At 31.1% G+C, this 17,792-nt stretch overlaps 5 protein-coding genes across 18 annotated transcripts in view; 3 read left to right on the forward strand and 2 right to left on the reverse strand.

The window, feature by feature from the left end:
• The first annotated feature begins 20 nt into the window (after positions 1-20).
• Positions 21-3,662, forward strand: LOC122566671 (UDP-glucose 4-epimerase). 2 transcript variants are annotated; one of them, XM_043724265.1, is made up of 7 exons: positions 21-1,188; positions 1,597-1,743; positions 2,097-2,215; positions 2,285-2,575; positions 2,649-2,829; positions 2,950-3,234; positions 3,358-3,662. In XM_043724265.1, the coding sequence occupies exons 2-7, from the start codon at positions 1,614-1,616 to the stop codon at positions 3,408-3,410; spliced, it is 1,059 nt and encodes a 352-aa protein (XP_043580200.1). In that variant the 5' UTR covers positions 21-1,188; positions 1,597-1,613; the 3' UTR covers positions 3,411-3,662. The 2 variants fall into 2 exon arrangements, with proteins under 2 accessions (XP_043580200.1, XP_043580201.1); XM_043724266.1 differs by lacking the exon at positions 21-1,188 and having other exon boundaries at positions 1,595-1,743.
• Positions 3,663-3,756: 94 nt separating this feature from the next.
• Positions 3,757-5,046, forward strand: LOC122566677 (biogenesis of lysosome-related organelles complex 1 subunit 2). Its single transcript, XM_043724275.1, has one exon. The coding sequence runs from the start codon at positions 3,902-3,904 to the stop codon at positions 4,394-4,396; it is 495 nt and encodes a 164-aa protein (XP_043580210.1). The 5' UTR covers positions 3,757-3,901; the 3' UTR covers positions 4,397-5,046.
• On the reverse strand, positions 4,515-6,811 carry LOC122566678 (elongin-C). Of its 4 annotated transcripts, XM_043724278.1 has the most exons (6): positions 6,670-6,811; positions 6,311-6,375; positions 6,177-6,237; positions 5,912-5,980; positions 5,549-5,742; positions 4,515-5,483 (listed from the first exon to the last, which is right to left on the reverse strand). In XM_043724278.1, exons 3-6 carry the CDS (start codon positions 6,207-6,209, stop codon positions 5,342-5,344), a joined length of 438 nt encoding a protein of 145 aa, XP_043580213.1. In that variant the 5' UTR covers positions 6,210-6,237; positions 6,311-6,375; positions 6,670-6,811; the 3' UTR covers positions 4,515-5,341. The 4 variants fall into 4 exon arrangements, with proteins under 4 accessions (XP_043580213.1, XP_043580215.1, XP_043580212.1 ...); XM_043724280.1 differs by lacking the exon at positions 5,912-5,980; XM_043724277.1 differs by lacking the exon at positions 6,311-6,375 and having other exon boundaries at positions 6,670-6,803.
• A 74-nt stretch (positions 6,812-6,885) lies between these two features.
• On the forward strand, positions 6,886-13,157 carry LOC122566669 (sister chromatid cohesion protein DCC1). 2 transcript variants are annotated; one of them, XM_043724264.1, is made up of 8 exons: positions 6,886-7,027; positions 7,145-7,321; positions 7,378-7,573; positions 7,654-7,846; positions 7,968-8,184; positions 8,274-8,383; positions 8,474-8,654; positions 13,027-13,157. In XM_043724264.1, the coding sequence occupies exons 1-8, from the start codon at positions 7,008-7,010 to the stop codon at positions 13,028-13,030; spliced, it is 1,098 nt and encodes a 365-aa protein (XP_043580199.1). In that variant the 5' UTR covers positions 6,886-7,007; the 3' UTR covers positions 13,031-13,157. The 2 variants fall into 2 exon arrangements, with proteins under 2 accessions (XP_043580199.1, XP_043580198.1); XM_043724263.1 differs by lacking the exon at positions 13,027-13,157 and adding an exon at positions 8,724-8,932.
• LOC122566658 (focal adhesion kinase 1) overlaps positions 9,908-17,792 on the reverse strand; it is a 37,077-nt gene continuing 29,192 nt past the window's right edge. For 7 of the 9 annotated variants that reach the window (XM_043724219.1, XM_043724216.1, XM_043724218.1 and 4 more), the window contains 19 exons: positions 17,584-17,733; positions 17,319-17,507; positions 17,157-17,237; positions 16,855-17,077; positions 16,526-16,561; positions 16,279-16,410; positions 15,998-16,180; positions 15,705-15,921; positions 15,442-15,632; positions 15,158-15,362; positions 14,974-15,053; positions 13,068-14,884; positions 12,408-12,548; positions 12,176-12,325; positions 12,009-12,108; positions 11,707-11,938; positions 11,329-11,620; positions 10,898-11,243; positions 9,908-10,817 (listed from right to left, as the gene is read on the reverse strand). In XM_043724219.1, coding sequence (XP_043580154.1) covers positions 10,920-11,243; positions 11,329-11,620; positions 11,707-11,938; positions 12,009-12,108; positions 12,176-12,325; positions 12,408-12,548; positions 13,068-14,884; positions 14,974-15,053; positions 15,158-15,362; positions 15,442-15,632; positions 15,705-15,921; positions 15,998-16,180; positions 16,279-16,410; positions 16,526-16,561; positions 16,855-17,077; positions 17,157-17,237; positions 17,319-17,507; positions 17,584-17,733 — 4,743 coding nt within the window. In that variant the 3' untranslated portion in view covers positions 9,908-10,817; positions 10,898-10,919. The remainder of the gene's footprint in view (positions 10,818-10,897; positions 11,244-11,328; positions 11,621-11,706; positions 11,939-12,008; positions 12,109-12,175; positions 12,326-12,407; positions 12,549-13,067; positions 14,885-14,973; positions 15,054-15,157; positions 15,363-15,441; positions 15,633-15,704; positions 15,922-15,997; positions 16,181-16,278; positions 16,411-16,525; positions 16,562-16,854; positions 17,078-17,156; positions 17,238-17,318; positions 17,508-17,583; positions 17,734-17,792) is intronic. The other 2 variants (XM_043724220.1, XM_043724213.1) reach the window with 2 other exon arrangements.

Genomic DNA, 17,792 nt, shown 5'->3' on the forward strand with positions numbered 1-17,792 from the left:
ATAATTAAAGGCATAATAAACAAGAAGCCATTCTGATACTAGCTACAGTCTTTTTGTATTCCTCATAGAACATAAATTACATTGTCAGCAAGATACATATTATCGAATATATATTTTAACAATATATTAACAATAAATTCCACTTCGTGTGCTCACAAATTCGTAAAATCGTCGCTGTTATGGGGGATGCTTTTTCGTAAACTAAGGCATGTGCGTATGCATGTCCGTGAGCGTCTACGGATGGTCAGTAGTATATTTTCTTATTTATGTCCATGTGTGCTAACGAGTAGTTCTTGATGTGTTTGCATAAATTAATTGAATCGAAAAAAATTCATTTTTCGATTATTTTCGATTAGTTTCAGGAAATCAATTGGAAGTAATCCATCTCAGGAATCACACTTTTCAGCTTAGGTTTTGAACAAACATGGAAAAATCTGATGAAACTAATAATTAATTTCTTTATTTAAAATTTAATTGTCTATATATTTACAATTATGTGCATTTTGTTTATAAAATAAAGGATATGACGATTAACATATTTTTGGGAGAGAAGATGATTGGGTGGTAAGGGACAGTATATAGGGTGATTATAGAGTCTGATTGAGGGAATTATTTTTCGCGTAATTATTTTCTTCTAAATAGTGATCTTTAGATTATTGAACTAAGAATTATGCAATACCCGCAACTCAGTAATAGGTTTTACATATTTTACAATGAAATTTTCCTAAAATAGATTATAGTTATGTATTATTTATCCTTTTCGTTAAATTCATTATAAGATCTTTGCTGACTTTTGCTGTTCCTAAACAAAATACTTATAATACACGTTACAACTCTGGTTATTGAATCAGTGATAAAGGCATTGTAGATACCGTAAAATGTCAACACTTTATACGTATGACAGAACTGAATATTAAAATTGTAGTATATATTAAATAACAATTTACCAAAGAAATTGACGAATCTTAGAATTAAATCTGCTGGTTCCTGGTCGATGTTAGGAATGTTAAATATTAACTAATATTTAATACCTTATAAACACTAACAAAGGTTCACAATGATCTACTATTATATAACTTTAGCCAGCTTTAGCAAACAAAACAATTTCTTACCGTGCTTATATTACTTTAAACTTAGACACTCTGAGATTGGGAAGTGAGGTTAATTGCTTACGTGTCACGAAGTAAGGTATGATGCTATTTTTTTTTTTTATGGTATAAATTACATAGAGATATGTAATTTTTGGGTATATAAAATATCACGCTAAAGTTTCTTTTTGCTTATATGAATTGTATATATTTGTATATACAGTATTTTTGGATAAATATTTCAGATAAATTGTGTAAGTTGGAAACAGATTTAAATATATGATATGGAATAGATATAGATTTTGGTACCTAATGTCACATCTTTATTATGAATAAATTGAAGATGAATTAATGACAAACTGTTTAAAAATGACTAGTTAGTGAATCAATATTGTTGTTTTATATCTAATCCCATTAACATAGATTTGGTTCTATATGTGTGAATGATAGATTTATTCTAATATATTAGGAGCACTATAATTGTAGAATAATGCATTAAAAATAACAGAAAAACAGAGTGACACTATGGCAAACAAATCCTGGAATGTATTGGTAACAGGGGGTGCTGGGTACATTGGTTCTCATACAGTATTGGAACTATTGCAAGCAAATTTTGAGGTGGTGGTTATAGACAACTTTAGTAATGCTTATAAAGGTGAGAAATAATGAATCAAGTTAAAGAATAATGATTATTTCTTATAAACTATTGCTATGAAACAATAAGTAATGTTTTATAGTATTAGTTAATATGGAAATAATGATTTGTCAAATTATTAATTGAGTAATATAGTTTATTAATAGTATTTGAGGGAGTTAATGATAATGTACATATAACATAGTATAAGATGTAATGGTGATAACAAGTATAGGATGTGTAATATTTATTGTATGTTTATAATTATATAATTAATATTAGTAATATATATTTCTGTTTTCTTTTAACTGGATTTTAATAAAGATGATTTAATATAATGGTATATAATACATATTTGCGATTTTTGTACATAGGTAATGATGATATAAAACCAGAATGTCTACTAAGAGTCGAAAAATTAACAAATAAAACAGTTACATTTATTCAATGTGATGTAACCAATTGGAATGAATTAAAGGATGTATTTAAGAAGGTATGATTATCAATATTATCAAATATAAATGGATCATGAAAGTGAATAATTAAAATAATTTTATTTTAGTATGAGTTTCATTCTGTCATACATTTTGCTGCATTAAAAGCAGTAGGTGAATCTTGCGAAAAGCCATTAGAATATTATAAGACAAATGTTTGTGGGACACTAAACTTATTAGAAGTTATGAGAGACTTCAATGTAAAGCGTTTTATTTATTCAAGTAGTGCTACAGTTTATGGTGTCCCTGAAAAATTACCATTAGTTGAGAATATGAAAACTGGTGATTGTACCAATCCTTATGGAAAAACAAAATATATGGTTGAAGAAGTTTTGAAAGATTTATGTACTTCAGATAAGGTGTCAAATTTGTCTACATCTTTGGTTTTTTCAATTAAAATACAATTATATATTTATTATTAAAAGTTTTCAGGAATGGTCTGTTATATCTTTAAGATATTTTAATCCAGTTGGAGCTCATTCTTCTGGACAAATTGGAGAAGATCCTAATGGAGTGCCAAATAATTTAATGCCATACATTGCTCAAGTATCTGTAGGCAAGAGGGAATTTTTATATGTTTATGGCAATGACTATGATACTCATGATGGAACAGGTAGGTTGAAAAGTACAAAATATTTATATAATATTTATGTGAATATTTATGTTAGTATGACATAGGTAACTATTTTATACATGTCAACACCATTAATGGTAATTAATAATTAATTTGTAGGTGTACGAGATTATATTCACATTACAGATTTAGCTGTAGGTCATGTAAAAGCAATGATTTACCAGAAAATTCGTAACTCTGCTGGATTTAAAGTGTTTAATTTAGGTACTGGAAAAGGATATTCTGTATTAGAAGTCATACGAGCATTTGAAAAAGCATCGGGACAAAAAATACCATATAAGATAGTTGAACGCAGAACTGGAGATATATCTGCTAGTTATGCAGATGCTAGTTTAGCGAACAAAGAACTAAATTGGCAGGCTACTAAAAACATAGATGATATGTGTAAGTTACTGTTTCACTAATGCATTAAAAACAACTGCTTATGCAGTAATTAATAAATATTTTATAATTAATTACTTTAATGTACTATTATTATTATTATTATTGTTATTATTATTATTATAGGTTTGGATACGTGGAAGTGGCAACAAAATAATCCAAATGGTTATAAATGCTAATAATAATTGTTGGAATATCTGTTATGAAAAAATATTAAATATTTTAAGTAGAACATTTCATTTACATATCCAATTACTTTAAATATAAGCCATGGTGGTGCCTGATTACCAAAGTCTAAACCAAAGTCAAAAGTAAATGTGGTATAAAAATTATTTATATAAACATAAACATAAATTATTGTGCCATAGAATATACATATATTCCTATAATTGTAAAATGACTGCCTATTAATAAAATAATATGTATTGAAATGTTAAAATATTCCTGAAATACATACATTACATATCAAAATAAACGATTTATTGGTAATCGACAAGTGCAATTACTATATTACCGACAGTAATGTTTTGATTAGAAGATGATAGGTAGCGCAATGCAATAGCTAATTCTCCATAACTGACTTACGTCGGGGAAATTATACGTCTTTTTGACGCAAGGGAGGTTATATACATACCATTCTTTGTCAGAAAAATAATTATTTATTGTGACAATGACATCCGCCAAAGATTCGTTAAAAGAAGACGTTCAAATTGAACAATCTTTTATGGAAAATTCAGCAGATCACAACTCAAGGTGTGGATCGCCAAAACGAGGAACTACGCTTTCGACAAGCACAAGTAGCTTTGAAGCATTGGATCCGCATGATCCAAATCTTAGTCGTTTAGCTAATACGATGTTCCAAAAAACTGGTGAATATTTACAAGAGGAACTTACTTCCACTCATGCTGACTATCGTTTACTGGAACGATTAAACAAAGAAACTATTGCGAAATATACCGAACTAAAAACAATATCGTCTAGTGTAGCTCAATCTTTGGATTCTTTAAACGAGAAATATAAAAAATTGCAACCAATTTTAGATAACATCAATGAAATTGATGATAGTGTAACTAAACTAGAACAAGCTGCATATAAATTGGCAGCATATTCGAAACGATTAGAAGCAAAATTTAAAGACATTGAAAAAGATACAAAAAGCAAGTAGAACTGTAATAGATTAAGCTAAAAACATGTTAATTCGAATATTCTATTATTTATTGTCCAAATAAGAAATATATTAATAGAATTAAGATTATATTTCCTGTTATGATAAAAGTAAGAAGTAAGGAAGAACAATCATTAATTTTTATTTTTGTAATTAACTATACTAGAATACAGTCTCACACACATACATTTCTTTATGAAGATTTGTAAAAATGTGTCGTGTGTTCTCTTTCTTACATTATATCACATAATATATTTCTAATTATATTGTATTCTACTTATGAATCTATGTGCTATTTTCTATATGGAAAATGTAAGACCCAATTATAGAAGTTGCTAAAAAATAATAAATATGAAGTAATTTGTAACATAAATAGAAACCAAAAATAAATATTCTTATATGTAACAAAAAATATAACTACAATATATCAATACATAATGCTTTCAAAAATAAGAATCTCCATTAGCATACAATCTACTGATTGAAATTTGCTCGAATTGTACATAATATAAATCTGTTCTTATAATTGTATATCAGACAAGCATGAATGTATATTTAATATTACAACAGCACATCATTTTCCAATACAAATTTTGTTTAGATAATAATTGATTGTATTACTGAAATATATGGAAAGCGTAATCAAGTAATACATGCAGCATATTTATATCATTTACTAATCGAAATTCCTATTTTACTTAGAATATTTAATATTGAATGTGTTAATTTTTAAAATTTATGTTGTTTATGTTTATGTAAATTAAATCATTTAATCAATTAAAATTATTTATTATTAAAACAATAACCATGCTGCGAAATATAAAGTATGAGTTTCTTTTAAAAATGTGTCACAATATTGAATTTTTTTTTAAAATTGAAATTATAGTCAACAATTTTGTTATGCCTCAGAGCTGAATTGCTTGTTATTGACATTATTTGTGACATTTAACAATCTAGGAAATTTCCAGCCATCAATAATTCTAATGCAATTTCAGGTGCAATAGGGAATTCTGGTATTTCTGTGCTACTATTTGTATAGCGTACTTTGTAAGTAAAATACATGCAAACTTTTTGCAATACATGAGATCTGTAAACAAAAATTTAATTAAGAATAGTTAAGTTTTATTAAAAGCAGAATTAAGAGATACTTACGGAATTTCTCGAAAGTTTACTTCATTAGCTTCATTTTCTGCGAATTGTCCAGGGCCACTTAGCATAGCTTTTATTGTTCCACTAGTTAAAGCATGTTCACGTTTAACAATGAATTCATGTCCATCACTGCTGACAAGTTTTACATACATTGCATTTGGTCCTTCACAACCTCCATATACAAGTCCACTTTCTTGCTAAAAGTTTATCCCATTACTTGCACATTATGCTGTATATTCATATTTATATGACGTAGTTAGTATTTTCACTACCGTACAACTACCCTACTGTTAGTAACAAAAGGCAAGGAATATAAAAAACACAAAGAGATTAAGCAGCAAAATTTTAATTTGCAGAAATAGGTACCGCATGCAGATCAATAGATGAAGTGCCTTCTTCTTCTTCTGCTTTATCGATATTTTCTTCCTCATTGGGCTTGATCCAAAGAAAAATTAGCATTAATCAACAAATTGTTTACCACAAATTTCCTGTTTTCCAATTAGAAGAATTAATCTAGCAGTTATGATAGCAGCCAAATTGTAACAGCACATACATTTCTTTCAAATACACTTCACATATCCCAACTGTCATGAAAAAATTTGGCATGCATAATATTTTGAATAGAACATACCTTATCAATTTGGGTGTTCATATCATTTGACATGTTTGTATTTTATAAGATGTTTATCTTCCTAAGAACAGTAAATTATTAGCTAATATTAAATAATTAATTAGTTACTTTCATATAAAATATAGAATATATACTTCAGAACATTTTCTTTTAAATTGATATCTATCTTCGTTTACAATGGAATGTAATTTGTTATAATCTATAAAACATATATTTATTTAGGTTGATTAAGGTTTTTGCTGCATCAGTTAATACAAAGAATAAAATTGAATTGATTATTGTAGAATAATATTTCAAGCTCAATATGATGAGCCAGTAACATAAAGAATATATTATTAAGAGTACATTAAAAAATTGGCATCAAAAAGGAATCAAATATAAAATAAAAAATAAGTCATTGTTATAGTATTCAGGCCATACATTACATTCACAATTATATCTTCGGAAAAGATTTATCATCGCATTTCACTTCAGAACAATTAATCGTACATACCTCGATGAAAAAGAAAATTGTACAAATTCAGACTTTTTGATCACAACAAAGTTTCTTAATAAACGCAATGGCAATTAATATGGCCGCTAGTGATATATAGTTCTCGATAAATCGAAACCAGAGATTCTATACTACTTCTCCATCTTCAATCTTCAGTTTTATTTATTCTACGATTGGACGAAGAAAAATTGGCGCGTAAAAACCTATAAAATATATTGTTTTAATATAAAACCTTTACTTTTATATAATTTATTAATGTGAATACTATAATTTAAAAAGTACAATTTATCTCTTTCGATAACTCGTAACTTCATTCTAACCTTTTTAAATTTCATACGATGGAAACTGTAAAAGCTAGGTAATTTAAAATTTTATTTATTATTATTATGTTTTCATAATATTTTATACATGTATAAATGTAATAAAATATTAAATTAATCTTTTGCCTGATGTATTTTGATTTTTATTTCTATAGCTATTCAAGAACAATGGAAGAAGTACAAGAAAGCTTAAAATTAGCTGTTATTAATGAGTCTGATCTACTAAATGTAACACAAATTTTATATTCTGCAAAAGAACATAATATGCAAGAACACATCAAACTATTAGAACTTGATGAAAATTTAATAGAAACAGTAAACACTGGGGACAGGTATACAATCATTTAAATTTGCATGTATTTTACTAATAATTTATGCAACATTCTAGTTTAACGTTCCAGGGTACTGAAGAAGATTCTGTGGTATTATGCACAAAAGATCGAACATATGATATTAGTGAGGCAGAAACATCTAATTCTTATTTGTTAGTACCAAGATTAAATTTATCTCAGAAGACAAATGTGGATACAAACCGAACAATAAAAGCTTACAATATTTGTGGTATTTTTCATACATACTATGAGGTATGTAAGGTTGATATAAATCGATACAGTAAGAAAGTATAAATTTTTCTATCTGTGAATATATGTATAAAATATCAAAGGTAAAGGAGTGTAGACCTAAATTGGAAAAATTACTTAATATTCTTGAGCCCACATCTTTTAAAGGAATAGAGTATGAATCATCGATATCTCACGAACTTTTATATGATTGGCATAGATTAAAAAACGAAATACAAGCCAGTGAAGCTGAACTAATCCAAGCTTTAAATAATTATTTAATAACCAATATTGATGGTAGTATATTTTTTACAAAAATTATTAATTATCACATACTTGAAATTAAGTAACGATATTAATTAACTATGCTAATATTAATATTAAATAATTATATTATTTCTTGTTTCTTGGTCTCAAGGTTATTTTCGTCTTATATCATTTGAATTTGAGGTCCGAAGTTTAACACTTATGTTAGATCTTTTTGAGGAAAATAGTTGGGAAATAGATGAAGTAGACAAAGAAATTACATATGAATTTTTGAAAGAATTTATTTACAAACCAGTTTTTAATACTTTGTTTACAAAATATACAGAAATAAGTGAAAAATTAAGAAAGGATGGAACACCATTATATAAGTATAGACAACTTATGCAGAAATCTTTCTAATATAGTGTATAATGTATTTTATAATTTTAACTTGTTGTAATAAGTAACAATATTATAGATATAATGAAGAAAAATGTTGCAAAACTTTAGCAAAAGTACTGTTTGTTGCTTCTCCAGTAACTGAATACAAACAATTCATGAAGTCATGGAATATTGGTACCCCAGAAAGTAAATAAAAATTTTCGTAAAAAGAATTACAATTTACATATGTTACTTATAATAAGAATAATTGCTTATATTATATTTCTTTGTATGTAGAAATAGAACCAAAAGAAGAATATCTATATGGAATTGCACTTATTAAGTGGAATAATTTAATGGAAAAAGAAATAATATCTTTTCCAGAAACTGATTTGCCAATAGATATTGATGAAAGATTTAATAAACTTTTTAAAGCAAAAAAGAAGTGGACAGTCCAAGAAATAACACCCTATATAACGTAAGTAAAAATTAATTGCATTTGTAAAATTTTTTTTGTCATAGAAATTATTTTATTTTTTTTTTTCAGAAATTTAACAACACATAAAATGAATGTTAATGCTCTTCTAACTAAGTATGCTAGATATTCAATTATTAATGGTATTAAGTATTATAGTTCAAAATATGGTAACTGAAATTACTTATACTGCTGAAATCATTCTTGTTGTTTATTATTCTGTGTGTGGTCATAATACATAGTTACATTTACGCAATTTTATAAATATTTTTTAAATATTACATACTGTGTTTATTCTTAGTCTTTATCACCTATCTGATAACAGTAACAGGATCAATGATGGTAGAATATTTTCGTTTCAGTATCTATTTTTTCTTCTTTCTCTTCTTAAAGAATTGCAACTACATCTTTAAGAACAATTATCAGCACTAACAATTATAAATAATTCATGTATTTATTATTTTGTGACAGTTTTCAAAATCTTGTATAATGTAACTATAAAAGAATTTTAGCTATAAAGCTAAAATAAATTAAGCTTCTATTTTCATGTTAGCTTATACATAGAAGTAACTGAATAAATTTACCAACAAGAAATTAAAAATATAAAACTCAGTCGAAGTTATAAGAGTCAATTGTGTGTTTCATAAAGAATAAGTTCGTCCTAAAAATCTTATAATTTTATTATATCAGTATATATTGTGATATTCGTCATGACATTCTTGCGATAATTACATATCATGTAAAGGAATTATAGAACAAATGGTATACTTTATATAGTATTATAATATCGAAGACAGTATAAACGTACACCACAAGATGTATCTATTTTTCAGTGGAATTCTGATAAATATGTAACTAAACTGTGACAAATGTTCAAAATATGCATATACATAGTAACATTATTATTAAATGATATAAATTTTGGGTATCTATTTACATATATCTACTTAATGCAATTCTAGAAAAAAAAGTACTTTATACTCTCGATGCAATAGCAGTGTCAAACGTCATAATCATGAATTACAAATTCCTGGGATGATACATTAAAATATTACTGTACATTTTTATTGCGTTAATAGCAAAATTTATTTATATTATATAAACACACCTTGGCACATTAGTATTAAAAAATTATGGTTGTTGTAAAATAATGAATAATATAAAAATCAGTCAATCATCATGGATAATAATATTAATTTAATATGAAACTAAATTTTCCCAGGAACATAAAAGGTAATAAATGTATAAAAATGGAATACTTCATATTTATGGAATATTTAATAGAGTCATAAATGCACTATGTGTGTTCTTACAAGCGCACTGTGTTGATGAGTTATCAATACTATTCTTATGCAAAGATGAAATTTTTATAAATATTTTATAGGAACTGACTTGCCGCTGAAGAATGATTCATTTTTTATAAAACATTTTATATAAATTTCACAAATTGGTATGAATTGCTAAATAATTACCTAATAGAAATAACGTTCAGTCCCATTTTTTACAATTATAATCACTCCTCTTAGCAGGAAATAGACTATTAAATTATAAATTCATAAAAACAACTTCGCAAAATTGTATCCTATGAGAAATTCGATTTTTGCAGAATACTTCGAACTATTCGTTTAAATATATATTTATAAATATATATAGAATTATTCAACTACTTACAGGGTGATGCAATGAGACAATCTCCAAAGTTATGGATCGTATACATCGTGATATTGTAATAGCAAGCCTGTTGTAGTTAATTTTCAATGATGTTAAAGTATATGTAACAAAATTTAAATAACTCCTCATGTAAATATTGGTTTTGTATCGATAAAAATTACGTACACTTATAACGCTTGAACTTTAAATTCGAGGGTGCCTTTTGCGTCACCCTATACACGTGGTTGTCATATAATAACAAATTAACAATAATTCTAAAGCTTTGGAGTGATTTCTTTATAGCTGTGACTTACGTCTTTTAGTAATAATTCTATGACTACATCTAACGAATACTGTCCTATCTATAAGTACGTTTAGACAAAGTTTGTTAAATGTTAAAAAGAGCTATAAAAAGCATAAATACTAAATCTCCTGCTGCTGAATTATGCGTGAGACGTAAATGGGTAACTTGTACGATGTAGTCTATGTACATATAATTATTCCCTCGAAGTTTTCCTGAAATTAACAAATATAAATGCAGTAAAGTAACGAGTACAAGAAATTTCATGTGAATGTAATGAATAATTTGAATTTACCTTAATACAAGACACCTCGTTGTTAGCTATCAGTTGTTGCACTTTCATTTGTCGTTTTATTATTAGGTGCAAACACTGACTGTTGATTAATACCTGTTGTAACTGTTTGACTTGGATGAATGACAGGTCCAACTGTTTGGACTAAATTACAGGTAACTGGTACCATTGGTGGCAGATTAACCGAATTATTCATAGGGCTGATATTACAAGATAACGATGGTCTTTTTCTTTCTAAGCTATTTGTGGTCATTTGTCTCCTTGTTGTTGAATTACGTTCGAGACTGTTAGTGACGATATGATGCCTTCTTTCTAAACTAGAACTACTGCTAACATCAGTTTGGCTACCCTAAATGCAAAATTGTATTTTTAGAATATTGTTCTACTTACGTTATTTAATCGTCATATAAAATTAAGTTTAAAGTACAGTTTACCTGCAACGAACGATCAACGGATTGTCCCATTCTATGTAGAAGATCACCGCTTTGACTCTGTCTGAATGTTGTACCTTGACGTTCACTCGACTGACTTCTTCTTAAGAAATGTTCTCCAGATTGACTCGAACGAATACGACTTTCTGGCATTGATTCTTGTGAAGTACTAATATGATTTTGCTTTTGGCAAATTTGGCCTTCTACGTATGGATATCGAATGCGTATCGAATCAATTACATCTAAAAGATTTTTTGCGTCCATTGCTAAAATATGTGCTGCTGATAGCATTCCTCTGAAATTACATTAAATATTTCTTAATATTTTCATTCATCTGTTATGCATGGAGATATACCAATAGGTATTAATCGAAACATTTACTTTCGGTATTCTGCATCCAAAGTAGTAGCACTGTATTTCTGAGCTTGCTTCATGGCAGCTACAAGTTCTGCCATATCCTTACTAAGAACTTTATGCGCCATTTCTACTTCTCGATGAGCAGATGTAGGTAATATGTCCATCAGAACATCTACAGATGAAAGTAAGGCCTTCAATTCGATACCCACTTTACGTACTAATTCCAAATATTGGTCAGCTTTGCTTTGTTGGACACCTAAGTTTGTGAATTAAAATATTATTTAAAACGTCATACATACCTCAGTATCTTACATAATAATTCATACCTTGAGATAAAGACATCACAGCACGAACTACACTGGTGGTACAATCATATACCTTATCGTTCGTTCTATCTAGATCAGCAGTTGGTGTTGGTTCCATTTTCTACAAAATAGGCATTCTCTGTAATTTTCTTTACATTTAAAAATGATTTAAACATTAAAAAAATTACCTTCACTACAATTATTTTTTCGGTACTTTTATCGGAACCTATAGAACCGGTATTAGCACTATGTTGTTCATGATTTGGTGATTGCGTAACTGAACGGGGAATTGGTGGACTCGCGCTTTCGTCTCCACTTGTCGCAATGGACAGACGTTTCTAAATATGGAAATAAACAATAGTAGAATGAGCAAATAAATAATGCATCATAAATATGAAAAATGCAAGTAATAAATCGCACCTCTTCCCTTGCCAACCAACGACTATCTTCTTCCGACTGGCGTTGTTGTTCCAAAAGTCGTTGTTCTAATAATTTTTGTTCATCGTCAATTCCACTGTTGAAATTTTCTGCAATGTTATCGAACTGTGATTGTATGGCTCTCTGAAAGAAAAGGATTCATTTTATTTTCATCAATTCGCTCCTAATCGTTAAGATAATGTACAGTTTCATAAACATATGTACATAGTAAAATTAAAGAGATGCATAATTCTCGATGCAAAACCAATTTCAGAACAATAGTAGTGCAATCATACTCATTTCATGCAGCTCAGATTGTTATAGTGATAATATTATCTCCATTCTTCATGCAAAAAGATTAGCCTACCAAAACTGCAAAATAAAATTCATTTCGGTTATAAACAAAAAATATCGTCTAGTTGTGTATAAACGAAAGAAAAGGGCCATTGTGTGAATTTAAACGAGCATGTGAGCGCATCTGCATTATACCAGAAGCAATATAATATATACGTATGTATGTATGTATGTATGTATGTATGTATTGTATATACATTTGATTTGCAACAGAAGTATGGTGCTGCAAGAATTTCGAATCATAAATAAAAACAATATGCTGTTGCAGATAGAGGATGCGATTGTCATTCCTAGGAGGCTTTGCCAAACCTGATCTTGCTGTGCCTCCTCTGTCATCGAGCTGCTCGATGACATTGTGCTATCACTGACAGCGGAAGATATCAGTGATCCAGAGAGTGTACCATCTGTCGAGCTTGTCAGTTGTTCGTCTTGTTTTTGGTTTACGAATGTAGTAATTTTTGCAACACCAGTTGCTATCTGAGGAGTGCTTGATCTTATGATTCCCGCCTGCATCACTGGTTGCTGTAAATACTGTGTCGCGTTCGCTATGGTTGCTGACAGATTTGATACGTTGCATTGTGTCGGAGCATGCTGCGTGGCGATAACAGAAGTCGATTGTTGCCCCATTACAATGTTAGATGTGCTTGGATGCATGTGTTGCTGGCTAGTGGGTTGAACTGAGCCACCTGATGTGGCGAAATGCATTTGAACGGGATGACTTTGTGCTATTTCAAAAGACAATTGCTGATTCATTGCTTGAGCGCTCGGTACGTGACTCGCAATCCCAGCTTGAATTTGTTGTACGTATACGGGGCCCTGAATCTTCTGAGCTTGCACCACCGTAACTGAAGCCGTTTGTGCCGTGTAAATTGGGTTAGCACCTGTCGCTTGATTTTGCTGATTCGTATGTTGTGTTGGGATGTAAGAAACGGGTTGATGAATGGGATTTTGTTTTTGGATGTTTTGCACGTTCTGTGACTGTGACATGTACATTGGTTGCGTTCCTGGATGGCTAATGTTCGAATAGATTTGCTGATGCTGATAATTCTGGGCGTGCATCGGCTGTGCTTGTAGATTTTGTCCTGGAGCCGAAGTGTGTGCTAAATTGCTTCTCGAATTTGGTATGGCAGATCCAACCGATACGTTTACGGGTTTCAAATCAGAGACATTTTGATTTTGAATGTTTTGCGCTCGAAATTTCAGTACCGGTCCGTACAAACATTCCGTATTTGACCCAGGAACAACAGCACTGGTCGAACTAACAATCGATACACGAGGATACGCGACGGCAGTGACAGGATTTTGTATGCAACTAGAATTTTGGCTTACCGGTTGAGCAACACCGAATGTTTGATTCGTGTTATTAACAGAAAATTGGCCAAAATTTGACGAGTGATTTTGATTGTTCAATCCTACGATACTATTTAAACTACTAGGCCCAAAGTTTCCAGGATTTTCACCAAAATTACCACCTACGCTGGGGCTCTGACTAAGATTACCAACGATGGCAGAACTTTGCGTGAAATTAGCGACAGGCCCGTATATTTCGCCACAAGTGGCTACGCTAGTTGTAGCAGGAATAGCATTGGACGTTGTGAATTTTTGCACGGGAGAATACAAATCTCCAGTAATGCTACCAACGACTTTTGAACTAACCGCGTACAAATTTTGCATCTCTTTAACCTTCTGCTGCTTTCTATTGGCAGCGGGGGACTGAGCTTGTGTCGCGTCTGAAATATTAAGGCTCGACATGAGAGGAGTGTCCGAGGAATCAAGGGAATCTAAATTAGTGTCGGACAAAGTGGAATCTCCTGAATGAGTATCGTGGGAGGCAGAAGGTTCTGAGGTGGCTGAATCGAAAAAGGGTAGATCTGAAACTAAGGCGGTAGTTAAGACTTGCTCTTCGTCTTGAAATTGTACGGCTAAGGTATTGAAAGGCGAAGCGGGTGTTGTGTAGACGGAGGGACATACCCCCCTAGTTTGATTATCCTTGAGAAGTTGTGCAAGAACCTCGGGGCTTTGTGCCACGATATATGTCGAAACTGGCGCTGCAGCGGTTAGCTGAGATTGATCTGTTGTGTTTTGCGGTTGCCTCGAAGGTTTAGGTGGTGGTACATCGTCTGCACCTAAATGACGAAAAATTATCTACTTCGTGCTCACCAAAGTATCTCGACTGCATCGAATGTAATTTATTCTTTATTTTCTTTTTACGTACCCCAAGACATAGCTTGCACTCTTCTGTTCTCTCGTCTCATCGTTTCTTGTTGCTGATGTTTTTCTTCCAATAAAATTTCACTACAATATCGTAATTTTTAATTTAACACAAACTATCGACAACGAAATCAAGCAAAGGTAACCAAGATTAAATTAAATGAAATTTATTAAGTAAATGTACGTACTGTAACGTTTCTCTGATTTCTTTAAACGTCGGACGTTTACTGGGTTCATAACTCCAGCACTGAGACATCAAAGAATATAATCGCGGAGGACAATGATTCGGTAACGCAAGTCTTTCTCCGTTCTCTAATTTACGAATCACTTCGTTATTTTTTACACCTTGGAACGGTTTTACACCTAACATTAAAATTTCCCACATGCATACACCTGAAGGAGCAAAAAGAAAATATTTTACATTACTATCAAGTATGGAAAAGAACATCACTGTTTATCTTAAAACACCTACCAAACATCCAAACGTCAGACGACGTTGTAAATCTTCGAAAATTAATACTCTCCGGTGCCATCCATTTAATAGGTAATTTACATCTACTAGCTGTATAATAACTTTGATCTTCTACCCATCTACTAAGACCAAAGTCTGCTAATTTTACGGAATTGTGTGCAGAGACTAGTACATTTCTTGCAGCAATATCTCTATAAAAATTAATAAATATTTACAGTGATAGACGAAATTGTTCTTGAGTCATAATTTTTTTCTATAATTACCTGTGTACAAATTTCTTGCTCTCAAGATACGATAAGGCAGTGCTCAATTGAAAGGTGTAAAGTAGAAGAGTGGCGAGGTCCAAACGGTGTTTGTTCGATTGTAGATAAGCTCGCATCTCTCCTAATTTGGCCAATTCCATCACCAACCAAATCGGCGCTTCGGAACATACTCCTATTAGTCTTATGATATGAGGATGTTCGAATTGTTGCATTATATCTGAAATTTTATACAAGTATTAATCACACAGCTGCAGCTTCTACTCTGTTGATAAATTAAGAAGAAATTTTTTTACAGGCTTCTTCGAGAAATTTTTCCGAAGTTGCAAGATCTGCATCGACTTTACAGGTTTTAACTGCTACAGGTATTACTTGATTGTCCCGTCCTTTATAAGAACCTTTATGTACATTGCCAAACTGGCCCTCTCCAATGATTTCACCTAGTTCCACTTGATTCCTGACTATCTCATAATCTCTAGCTAAAATTATTGAAATTATTAACAATCAAAGTTTAATATTCCTTTGGGTGTAAAAGGTAGGTAGTATGACAAACTTGTTTTTTTTAAATTACACTCACTAGCTGGCGTTGAATAGTCTCCTTCTTCGTCCACGATTTCTGCGTAGTCCTCTGATAAAATTGTTCCCGTTTTGCTTACGTTTTTCTCAGGACTATTGGATCCCTCTTGTCTGTACTTTGGTGGATGAGCATCTATTTTGAAGTCGAGAATATAATCAATAATCGTGAATAAATCAATCGTGGTTCTCATGCAAGTATTCTAAACGAGACAGTAAACTACAGCTCAGGATCATTCAAAACTACAAACCTTTGCATGGACAGGGATAATTTTTCCACGATGCAGCTTGGAAGTGTAAACGATTATAACTTAGTATCTTTTATATAACGTAAAAGGGATTCGTGCGAGATATTTGGGGTATAATATATGATTTCATTATAAAAATACAACGAAACTAAACGTTCTGTGACGCTTATAAATAAAATAAATTTTTATAGTTCTTCGAACACTATCACGAATACCGATAAAAATTAAAGGAAATGTTCATTGCCTCAACATCGAGATTGTTGAACACAATTTTTTAGGAGCATGCCAGTTTTTACGGCTGCTTAACAAATTTTAGTCAAATATTACCATACCTTTTCTGTTCCATAACGAGGTATTGCTTCCAGTAATTAGCCTACAGTACCCATCGATTAAATCCGCAAGACTTTCCGCTTGATCTAGACTCGAGCAAGTTATACTAAGCGTTTCTGCTGCTCCAGCTACTCTTAATTTAATACACGCTTTTGCATGTTCTTTACAGTCCGATACCAGCGTTTGAATAGATTGTATTTGAGAGAACTCTGCCATTCTCGTTGGCTATGAAAGATTTAATATTACCAACAAAACATTGTAACATTTTTTATAAAACCAGCTAGTGTGTTAATCAGATATTTACCACCGTTCCTCCTCTGTGAGCCATGTAAGATATGCCTAAATCTGGTCCAATAACTAGTTCTACAGGTATAGACCAGCTGGACTGTAGTGCAGAACGATACAAGACAGTTTTAGACTATGATAACTATAAGTAGACAGAGCTACGGCAATTCGACAAACTCACCCCCAAAGCGCATATAAATCTTTCCTGATCGAATCTGTAATGCGCGCGCAAGAGATCGAAGAATTTGAACATGCATTCCAGCTCAGACAATGCTGCAACTTTTTTGAAATGCTGCTGTATTAACTTGCGTAGTGCCTTTGGTTTCATTCCATTCAACACGGACCGCGGTAAGAACTTGTGTAGACCGACCTGCGAACCAAACGCGACGCTTTTACAGCAAACTGTCAAACAAACCAAACAACTTTCGTAGGAACAATGCGCTTACCTCTCTCTCTAGGTACTCGAGATTGCTCTTTTTGTCGAGCGCGACCTGTGGCATGTCTTTGAAGAAGTAGCGAATCTCAAGACAACATAGTTGTACCGCCACATCCTGATCAAGAGCTGCGTGGTTTGCGCAGAGATAATCGTTTCGAACCTACGGGATAAGCAATTAAATCCTGTTCAACTATTATAAAATCGATGGAGCTGGTGCAG

This window comes from Bombus pyrosoma, linkage group LG4 (assembly GCF_014825855.1).
Source record: "Bombus pyrosoma isolate SC7728 linkage group LG4, ASM1482585v1, whole genome shotgun sequence".
Lineage (NCBI taxonomy): Eukaryota > Metazoa > Arthropoda > Insecta > Hymenoptera > Apidae > Bombus > Bombus pyrosoma.

What these genes read in the sequence shown, in the direction of transcription:
- LOC122566671 (XM_043724265.1), top strand. Translation starts at nt 1,614, where the DNA reads ATGGCAAACAAATCCTGGAATGTATTGGTAACAGGGGGTGCTGGGTAC. An exon ending in CTTTAGTAATGCTTATAAAG is followed by an intron (nt 1,744 to 2,096) that starts GTGAGAAATAAT and finishes TTTTGTACATAG; the next exon opens with GTAATGATGATATAAAACCA. An exon ending in TGATACTCATGATGGAACAG is followed by an intron (nt 2,830 to 2,949) that starts GTAGGTTGAAAA and finishes ATTAATTTGTAG; the next exon opens with GTGTACGAGATTATATTCAC.
- LOC122566677 (XM_043724275.1), top strand. Translation starts at nt 3,902, where the DNA reads ATGACATCCGCCAAAGATTCGTTAAAAGAAGACGTTCAAATTGAACAA.
- LOC122566678 (XM_043724278.1), bottom strand. Translation starts at nt 6,209, where the DNA reads ATGTCAAATGATATGAACACCCAAATTGATAAG. An exon ending in CATCTATTGATCTGCATGCG is followed by an intron (nt 5,743 to 5,911) that starts GTACCTATTTCT and finishes ATAAACTTTTAG; the next exon opens with CAAGAAAGTGGACTTGTATA. An exon ending in GTAAACTTTCGAGAAATTCC is followed by an intron (nt 5,484 to 5,548) that starts GTAAGTATCTCT and finishes TTTTGTTTACAG; the next exon opens with ATCTCATGTATTGCAAAAAG.
- LOC122566669 (XM_043724263.1), top strand. Translation starts at nt 7,008, where the DNA reads ATGGAAACTGTAAAAGCTAG. An exon ending in ATGGAAACTGTAAAAGCTAG is followed by an intron (nt 7,028 to 7,144) that starts GTAATTTAAAAT and finishes TTATTTCTATAG; the next exon opens with CTATTCAAGAACAATGGAAG. An exon ending in GATGGAACACCATTATATAA is followed by an intron (nt 8,185 to 8,273) that starts GTATAGACAACT and finishes ACAATATTATAG; the next exon opens with ATATAATGAAGAAAAATGTT.